General features: G+C 46.4%; 1 protein-coding gene across 1 annotated transcript in view; it reads left to right on the forward strand.

The window, feature by feature from the left end:
- LOC139580887 (protocadherin-15-like) overlaps positions 1 to 9,797 on the forward strand; it is a 220,646-nt gene extending 210,849 nt beyond the window's left edge. Inside the window, exons 35-40 of the mRNA XM_071410010.1 lie at positions 5,044 to 5,065; positions 5,515 to 5,553; positions 5,699 to 5,772; positions 7,246 to 7,375; positions 7,547 to 9,217; positions 9,693 to 9,797. Coding sequence (XP_071266111.1) covers positions 5,044 to 5,065; positions 5,515 to 5,553; positions 5,699 to 5,772; positions 7,246 to 7,375; positions 7,547 to 9,217 — 1,936 coding nt within the window. The 3' untranslated portion in view covers positions 9,693 to 9,797. The remainder of the gene's footprint in view (positions 1 to 5,043; positions 5,066 to 5,514; positions 5,554 to 5,698; positions 5,773 to 7,245; positions 7,376 to 7,546; positions 9,218 to 9,692) is intronic.
- The last annotated feature ends 290 nt before the right edge of the window (positions 9,798 to 10,087 follow it).

Below are 10,087 nucleotides of genomic sequence, written 5' to 3' on the forward strand. Positions count from 1 at the left end.
TGTCTTGGCTTGTAGAATCATTTCTATTTGTCACTCGTGTTCGGTGTACACTCTCTATTTCAATAGTGGTGTTATACACAATGTGTAATACCAACCCACCAGTTTCATTGAATGGGATTCAAGTATACTTTTGGAAAGATAGTCTGTGTCACACAGAGGCAAGGCCAGACTACTAGAACTAAAGCACGGGATGGAATCACTATTCATCTGAAGAGGAGACAAGCCAGCCAGTGGAATGAAATACAGACACAGAGACTCAGTCAGTGATCTGAGTACCTCTCTATGGTACTTGGCTTTTTCCGTGCCTCTGCACATCTTAGCTGTGCGTGGGTGAAACAACTTGCTTGTCAAATTGGGATGCATATGCTTTTAATTACCTAACCAATCCATCGTGTTTCTGCTCGGCCTCCTGTCTCCTCCCGCCTGTATCCCGGCGGTAACTCTTCCACATTTATTCAGCCCGACATCCCTCCGACTCCCTCCATAATCCCACTTTTCATTAGGCTGGCAACTAATGGAGACTGTATCCTGCGTCATTACATGTGATTCTCACTCACTTTCATCAATATCCACTGCTGCGGCTCTCCTTGTTGTGTCCTGTTTGCCAGTGTGAGTTTGATCGTAGGACCTCAGGTAGTCAGTGGTAGAAGAAATAGCAGTTTAATTGGCAGAGAGAAACTCAAGGTTGGCCTGTCATCTCTCTATAGCCTTGATTCTTGGTTTTGCACCTCTCTCTCTCCTCTCTCTCTTCCTCCCCCTCTCTCTTTCTATAACCCCTCTCTCTACCTCTCTCTTTCTATAACCCCTCTCTCTACCTCTCTTTCTACCTCTTTCTCACTCTATTACAATTTCTTTCCACTACTTGCCCTGGAAGAGTATCCTCTCCTCTCCTCCACACATCATTCCTCAGCATCCCCCTGTATCATGTCATGCCTCCCTTTCATCCTTAGCTCATGCTGTGCTCATGGCTGTTTCTCCTAGTTACACTAGGTGTTGTTAGTCAGCAGTGAGACGGAGGTAGTAGCACCTCTCCGATGACGCACTGTTCTCCAGAATCTGTTAATCCTAGGGAAATATTCATGATTTCCTGTCTAGGATTAGGACACTGCCTTTCTTCTGCTGAAGGAGATGAAGCCAGGCGAGTCACACTATGAAGTCAAGACACTAGGTTTAGTGCTGAGATCAAAGTAAGCATCCACAGTGTTTCACAGTATCGTGCTAACACGTTTATACAACCTGGACACTTTACAGATGTATTACACAATCACAGATGTATAGTACATACTCTATATGCACTGTATGCACTTTGGCTCTGATTTCCGCCAGAGTCACTTAATGAAGTACTGTGTCTTTTGGGAGTGTTAACTCTGCTTGTGACCCATGATAAGCTTGACTAGCGAGGCGTATTTTCCCACCCAGTACCACAAACTGCTTATCAACTCTGCCAGTGATGACATCCAGGCCCAGACTAAGGAGCATAGGCATCCACTACTCAGACCAGTCCCACACACCCTCCTCTGGGGACGAGGCGTGACCTGATAGGCCGACACAAGAGCAGGGGTATTTCTACTGGACAAGCTACACCACACAGGGGCACATTAGCCGCCTCACCACACCACCAGTGGAGCGGGGCTGAGAAATTCCTCTCTGAGTCACAAATGATTGTTTAGCCATGAAATGTTCATTTTAAATTCCTCATTACGTTCTCATCAGGGAACAATTGCGATCATTTGCTTCAGATGATCAGCGTCCTGGGATGAATTCTAATCACTAGTGTTGAACGCAAAGTGGTTCCGCTGATGAATGGAGATGCTCTCCTCCCGATCCTTTTTTTTCATCCTCTGTGTAATTAAATGTTTCCCTTTTGTCCAGTGTCTCTGAATGATTATTGTAGTGTCAATGGTTAGTGTAGTGTCAACAGACTGCTGTTAGTCTAGTCTGTGTAAAGTGTGAATAAGAAGACTCCCTGTCTTTCATATGAACTCATACTCTGAGATGCCGTTGACCTTAACAAGGGCCCCCGGGACCAGTGGAAGCAAAATGGCTCCATAACATCAAAGATCCACCACCATATTTTACAGTAAGTATTGGGCTATTTTCCGCTCATACATTCTCATTTTGACTCCAAACACAACACTGGTGTGTGTGGCCTAAGAGCTCTATTTTCAGGTCATCCAACAAATGTAAGTTAGTTAGCTAAACGGAATTGGCACTTGGATTAGAACCGGTGCTTTGGTCAGATGGCTGAGCACACCAGTGCTGTGTTTGGAGTGGAAATGAGAATGCATGAGTGGAAAATAACACACCTACAGTAATATATGGTGTTGGATCATTCATGTTATGGAGCCATTTTGCTTCCACTGGTCCCGGGGCCTTTGTTAAAGTCAACGGCATCATGAACTTTACCCAGTACCAGGATATTTTTCCCAAAAACCTGGTTGCCTCTGTCAGGAGGCTGAAACTTGGCCGCAAGTTAATAACCCCAAGCACACATCAAAAGCCACTAAATAAATGGTTAATTGGCCACCAAATCAACATTCTGCAATGGCCATTGCGGTATTGAAAACAGACGTGTTAATAATTTTGACCCCTACCTTTTTTCAGAATTGTTTTATTACTTGTTAAAAAAAATCTCTTTCTCGGAGCAATTGTATTAGTATAAAATAATCTAATTTCCCAATTGTTTTTGAGTGCATTCAGAAAGTATTCAGACCCCTTGACTTTTTCCACATTTTGTTACATTACAGCCTTATTTTTACCCTCATCAATCTACACACAGTACCCCATAATTACAAAGCAAAAACTGTTTTTATAAAACATTTTTGCAAATGTATTAAAAATTGTAATCTGATTTCACATTTACATAAGTATTCAGACCCTTTACTCTGTACTTTGTTGAAGCACCTTTGGTAGCATGTACAGCCTTAAGTCTTCTTGGGTATGACGCTACAAGCTTGGCACACCTGTATTTGGGGAGATTCTCCCATTCTTCTCTGCAGATCCTCTCAAGCTCTGGGGAGCGTCGCTGCACAGCTATTTTCAGGTCTCTCCAGAGATGTTTGATCGGGTTCAAGTACTCCTGCGTTGTTTTGGCTGTGTGTGCATAGGGTCGTTGTCTTGTTGGAAGGTGAACCTTCGCCCCAGTCTGAGGTTCTGAGCGCTCTGAAGCAGGTTTTCATCAAGGATCTCTCTGTGTTTTACTCCGTTCATCTTTCCCTCAATCCTGACCAGTCTCGCTGCTATTGAAAAACATCCCCACAGCATGATGCTGCCACCACCATGCTTCCCATAGGGATGGTATTGGCCAGGTGATGAGCCATGCCTGGTTTAGTCCAGACGTGACGCTTGGCATTCAGGCCAAAGAGTTCAATCTTGGTTTCATCAGACTAGAGAATGTTGTTTCTCATGGGCTGAGAGTCTTTTAGGTGCCTTTTGTCAAACTCCAAGTCTGCTGTCATGTGCCTTTTACTGAGGAGTGGCTTCCGTCTGGCCACTCTACCATAAAGGCCTGATTGGTGGAGTGCTGCAGAGATGGTTGTCCTTCTGGAAGGTTCTCCCATCTCCACAGAGGAACTCTGGAGCTCTGTCAGAGTGACCATCGGATTCTTGCTCCCCTCCCCTCCCAAAACCCTTCTCCCCCGATTGCTCAGTTTGATCAGGCTGCCAGCTCTAGGAAGAGTCTTGGTGGTTTCAACCTTCTTCCATTTAAGAATGATGGAGGCCACTGTGTTCTTGGGGACCTTCAATGCTGCAGAAATGTTTGGTCCCCCTCCCCAGATCTGTGCCTCGATACAATCCTGTCTCAGTGCTCTACGTACAATTCTTTCGACCTCATGGCTTGGTTTTTGCTCTGACATGCACTGTCAACTGTGGGACCTCATATAGACAGGTGTGTGCCTTTCCAAATCATGTCCAGTCAATTGAATTTACCACATGTGGACTCCAATCAAGTTGTAGAAACATCTCAAGGTTGACCAAAGTAAACAGGATGCACCTGAGCTCAATTTTGATTCTCATAGCAAAGGGTCTGAATAATTATGTAAATAAGGTATTTCTCTTTTTATTTTGAATAAATTAGCAAAAATGTCTAAACCTGTTTTCGCTTTGTCATTGTGGGGTATTGTGTGTAGATTTCTGAGACAAAAATGATTGAATCAATTATATAATAAGGCTGTAACGTAACACAATGTGGAAAAAGTCAGGGGGTCTGAATACTTTCCAAAGTCACTGTATACTTTGGTATCCCTCATTTACTCAAATGTTACCTATATTTTAGCAGTTACCGGTATGCCTACAGTCGGGAAGGCCACAATTTTGGCAGCATGCACGCCAAATATACAGCTTGTTGCGTTGTGGCTATAGACATATAATCCATCGAAGGGTTTTGTAACCTCTTACCTTGGCAATTTGACTATTAAACTCATGGGTACACTAGCAATGGCTGCCAGTCCTGACTGTCATCTATGGATTATATTTATATGCTTGGTTGCGACTCTCCGTTTGCCTTTTGCAAATTAACTAATTGCAGGGGAAAATGTAGTTTGGGGAAAAAATGCCTACTGTAGAAAAGAAAAAACACATCTGTCTGTAGAACCAATAGAAACAGTTTTTCTCAACAACTTCCATTTGTTTCTGAACAGCAGCACTCCCTACAAAAAAAAAGAATCCGGCCATGGCTATATATCATACTAGAAAATGCCATTTTAAAAGTTATGAAAGTCTTGAAATTCACACACCTTATTTTTCTGTTGGCTTTCGGTCCTCACTCTCTGTCTCTCTCTGGGTAAGGGATAGGGGTAAAATAGATTTAAGAGAACTGAAGAATGTTTCAGATTATTGCCTTCCAAAGGAAATGAACAAATGCTTTCCAATTCTTACACACTTGAAACTGAAAAATGTGTTAAAGGAGACCACTCTCTGCGTTTGATTTAAGCAGCCAAATTCAGCTACAGTAAGTAAAACAATGTTCATATCTGAAAGCTCAAGCAATCTTTATCTTGACAATCTTGTTTACTGATTCCCACAATGTTTCTTCCCCTACAGGCGTGGGTACGGACATCATGAGGTACGTTGGCGTTTCCATTCGCCTAAAATTGACATTGCTGCTTTTGAATGGTCGTCCTACTTGTCAGTTTATTTAACACAATGTTATCTATAGACACCGCCTTGATAGAATGACAAAAACGGAATGGGGAAATAAAACTTCCAATGCGCCGCCCGCCTTATATTTGGGGAGGCGATGTGATGAACAGATATTGTAAAAGTTCTGCTGATGGTGGAAGCTGTCATCCCTTGGTATTATATACCTTGGGTTTTGGTTATGAAATTCTCTTATTATACTTCACAGGCTGTTTTTTTTATCTCTATTTCCCATCAACTCCCTCTGACCTTGCTTGCTACCCCTTCCCCATCCGTATTTACGTTGATCCACAATCTCTTTAATGAAACCTTATATTTCTCTCTCCGTCTTGTTTCCGTATTTTCCTCCTCCTCTGTCCTTGCTCTCTCTGGCAGCAACAACAGTTGCTTAGGCCCTCTCTTCTGAGACCAGAGGTACAGAACACAATCTCTTTCTCCCTTTGCTCGGCTAAGTAGTGAAATATTTGTCTTTAATAAAGCACAGAGGCCTCTGGTGGCCTTCTCATGTTTTCCTTCAACTTCATTGTCTTTGAGTAATGACTTGTTTTATCCACAACAGGAGCTCTCCATGGAGTCTGGCATCGACCCAGGCCAGGATTATTACACCCAGGATTATTATAATTATGACCACGGGTAAGAGAGAGAGAGAGAGAGAGAGAGAGAGAGAGAGAGTGTGTGTGTGTGTGTCAGTGCACAGTGTGTTGTGTGTTTGTGTGCATGTATGTTTGTGTTACTGAGGCCTTTCTGATCCTGTGTGTACACAAGGGCCGACAGCTTACCTCACACCAGGGAAGCTCAGTCAGTCTGCAGAGTCCAGAGACTCCTTTAGAGTCCAATACCAAACAGCTCTTGTCACGACAGGCCTCCAGACTGCCTCCCCTCCCACTGAAACATCCAAATTAGTTTTTCGAACAGCCTTGAAGTGCAGCATACAGGTCGGAATACATAACGATAGCTTCAGACGAAACGGTTCATATTGTCATTTGTTGCCACCTGTGATGAATTCCATAAATTAGCGAGTCTAATCACTCACCTAACCTGTTACAATGAGCATCATCCATATGGTATCTTATAACAGAGCAAAAAGGAGCGTGGATTTAGATTAAATGTTGTGCACGGAATTAGGCTCTTAAGACTTCCTCCCTCCAGCACCAAAGTGAGAGGGCGATTAGTTTTAGAGGATGAAAGATTTGGTTCTACAGACGCTGTAGCAGCAGATACAGTACATTTACCTTTCCCTACCTCTGAGTCTCTTTCGTCTCTCTCGTCTCTCTCTCGACGCAGATTTTCAACTTTTAATTCGAACGTTCAGGCTCTCATTTCAGCCATACCGGGTGTTCTTTTTCTCTCTGCTATGTGGCCTGGCTCTCAAAATGCTCATGTTTCCCGTCACACCGACCGCCATTAATACAATTAGAGTTTGGCTCACGTGGGGTTGAGATGTGGGGTAATAGTCTTCTGGCTGGAGGCTTGAGCTATTTAGCCATTACTGACACCATGTACTGTTGGTCCATCCAGAGATGTCAGAGTGCGCCCTGTTAAGCTGATGGTCTGTTTCTATTTTAACAGACGCTTTCTCCCTGGGAGCACTAAAAGCCTTTAATCTGGGTGCATAGGGACCTTACTTCTACGCTCTGTAGTGAGTGGGCCCTGGATCTTATTGTACGCCTTGTCTGCCCCCCTCTGGCACTAAAGATCAGCTGAACAAAGGCACAGAAAGAAGAAAAAAAACACTGCCTTGGGGTAATGACTGTAAAATCCCATAAGGAGGCCTTAGCCTAAATAAAGAGGCTCCTTTGCCGTCTCTCTCTCTCTCTCTCTCTCTCGCTCGCTCGCTCATATCCATACACAGCTAGGAGGCACTGGGGACCCGGGCTTATTCACATATTCTGTTTTACACTCACTTCTGAAAAACAAATGACAGAATTCTACTGAGAAATGTGTATCGATAGAGGCTGAATAAATGTTGTGATGGCTGCGAGTGAGTGCGCGCGGTGCGTGCACGCTCGTGTAGTGTGTGCACGCTCGTGTAATGCGTGTGTGTGCTGTCTGTGTGTGTGTGTGTCAGTACAGTGTGTAACGAACCTGTTCCATCTCACCCTCCAGGTATGAACTGCCTCAGTATGGCAGTCGCAGGAAGTTGATATCTCCGACAGGCCTGTATGACGAGTACGGAGAGGTGATCGTGGACGACGATGGGAGCTATTACTACAGTCCGCAGGAGTCAGAGGGAGAGGTAGCGGATTTTATCTACAATTGTTACATTGTTCAATGGCTACATGTATGATGCAACTTTGAATTCAATGGAAAGTACACTATGTGCCTGGAGGAAACACTGCGTGTTGAATGGCTCAGTAATGGTTAACAGTGGCTTTAATGGTAGCTTGGGCTGATGTGACTGTAACAGGTGGCCATGCGGGGTGGGAGGAGGCCCCCTATCCAAGGCAAAGGACCCCTTCACGGCCCCCCCAGACAGGCCTTTAGAGACCAGCAGCCCCCCCATTCTAGAACAGAGCAGGACCGGCCACCGCCAGAAGAGGGCACTGCTGCATCAGACTCCAAGCCCCACCACTCCTCCACGGTCATTCAGAAACTAAAGGCAGTCATGAAACTCAGCAAGTTCCCTGTCTCGGTTAGCAAGGAACCTGGTAAACCCCCCTCGCTCCACCCCCCATGGAACAAAGCCAAAATATTCCCCATGACGTTCTCCTCCAAGGATCGGAGGGTCGGAGGAGATGGTGGGGACTTCCTGACACTAACTAAGGCCAACCGCTCCGACAGCATGTTGATCATGGACAGTGGCATGGTCATAGATGGGAGCTACTTCCAGGCTTCGGATGATGCCAAGCCCTCGGTCAAACAGCAGTTGCGGAAGGCGCTGAGCCGTATAAACATCTCCAGCAGGCTTCAAGACCGGAGGATATCCCCTATTGAAATCCTCAGTGTGAGCTCTGTAGCTGAGCAGAGGATGTCTGGGTCTGGGTCCCAAAGCTCCAATGACTCTAAGAGGGAGGAGAGGAGGTGGCAGGCCTCCCTGGCTTGGGACATTAGTGAGCAAGAGGAGGGCAGCAGCTCTGAGGCAGGAAGCATTAGTAAAGAGGCCTACTCCGATAGGAGTAGTAGGAGCAGTGCTGCTTCATCCTCCACACTGGGTACCACGGGAGGAGACTTAGGTGGAGAGGAGGACCAGGAGAGGGCTGTAGATTCAGACGAGGAGCAGGAGGAGTGCCAGGGAGATTCTGAGGAGGAGGAAAGGATGTCAGAGCGAGACTCAGATGGGGACTCAGACACAGAGAAGGATTTGGAGACAGAGGAGGAGTCCCAGGCAGAGAGAGACTCGGACACAGAGAAAGAGACAGATTCAGGATCAGAGACTGAGGACAACAAGAGGAGTGCGACATCTGCAGAAACTGAGGACACAGCACCAGGGACTCGGAAGTCCTCACCCAGGCCACCATCCAGTAGAAGATCCTCTGTGGTCACCAGCCAGAGCAGTGACAGAGACAGTGGCGGTGGCACAGACAGGTCACAGAGCCGCAGTAGCAGAGCCAGTAGGAGAGCATCCTCTGACAACAGTGGAAGTGTCTCTGACCCAAGCTCCAGGAGCTCTAGATTTACCAGGACAAGAAGCGCTAGATCCAGGTCCTCCTCCCACACTCTAGGGTCCGAGGACACCATCGACGAGGAGAGCGAGGAAGAGGAGGAGTCTTCGGGGGAGGAGGAAGTGGAGGCTCAGAGTGGAGAATCACCAGAGGAGCATAGTGAGGGGTCGTCTTCCAGGAAGTCCAGTGGGAGTCGGACAACGGCCTCAACAGGAAATGGACGAGGACCGACCGCCGTGTCCTACTCTACAGAGGCCAGCGGTGGCATGATGGACACCTCAGATGACCGTTCCCCTGTCACCGAGGATGAGGAGGAAGCCATGATGAAGAGACCGTCCAGCGGTATTTATGGAAACGGCTTGAAGCAAAGCACAGAGGAAGAGGAGGAGGAAGACGGGGAATCGGAAGATGACAACCCAGCTGATTCCGATGCTGATGAAGCCGTAACATCTTCAAGTGAATTCCGATCCCATTAAGTAAGATCACTGAATGCCTTGGATTGCGTGTGCAATTATCTGAGTGGAATTTATTATTGTCATATAAGCCATTTTAGGAAGCTTTTAAATTACAGAGAGTCTAAAATGCATGCCCTTCCTTGCTTTGTTCTCTTTTTGGTCCTATCTCTAGCTGCCGCTGCTGCTGCCTTTTCTACATTGCTTTCATGAATACTGAAAGCATTGTCCTTTGGTGGGATAATCTTATTCTTCCTTCTAAAGCTCTTAGGGCTCTGTAGTAAATGGTTAATGATTGCTTCTCATCTGTCTGTGTCAAGAAGCATAACAGATTGTGGTTAATTCACATCAGAAGACATAATCATTTCCTTCAACAGCTCCGTCTCCAGCATGACAGTGTGACATCTCTTCGCCTTGCCCGTCAAATGGTGTGAACCCATCTCTAATGATGTTGTGATGTCTCTCATATATCTGCCTTCTGTTTGTTTGTGTTGTTCAGTACGGGAGGAAGAAGCGGATTAAGCTGGTGGTGGACAGGGAGTATGAGACTAGTTCGACGGGGGAGGACAGCGCTCCGGAGCCCCAAAGAAACCGTCTGTCTAACCTGACCAACCACAGCAACATCAATGGCAGCGTGTACCTGGCGCAGAACGGCTCAGTCGTACGCACCCGCCGGGGTGTCCACTCAAACAACATCAAGGTCAACTCCCCAGTGCGGCTGGGCAAGCACTTTAAGAAACTGGACAAACTGGCCGTGACTCACGAGGAGCGACTGCCCCTCAACAGCCCCGTGGCGACCACGTCCTCGGTCGACAAGACGCTCAACATCCAGCCCTCCAGCGGCTCCCTGGCCTCCAGCACCACTGGCCCAGAGAGCATAGCGTCAAAGTCCAA

This window comes from Salvelinus alpinus, chromosome 7 (genome assembly GCF_045679555.1).
Source record: "Salvelinus alpinus chromosome 7, SLU_Salpinus.1, whole genome shotgun sequence".
NCBI classification, from domain to species: Eukaryota; Metazoa; Chordata; class Actinopteri; order Salmoniformes; family Salmonidae; genus Salvelinus; species Salvelinus alpinus.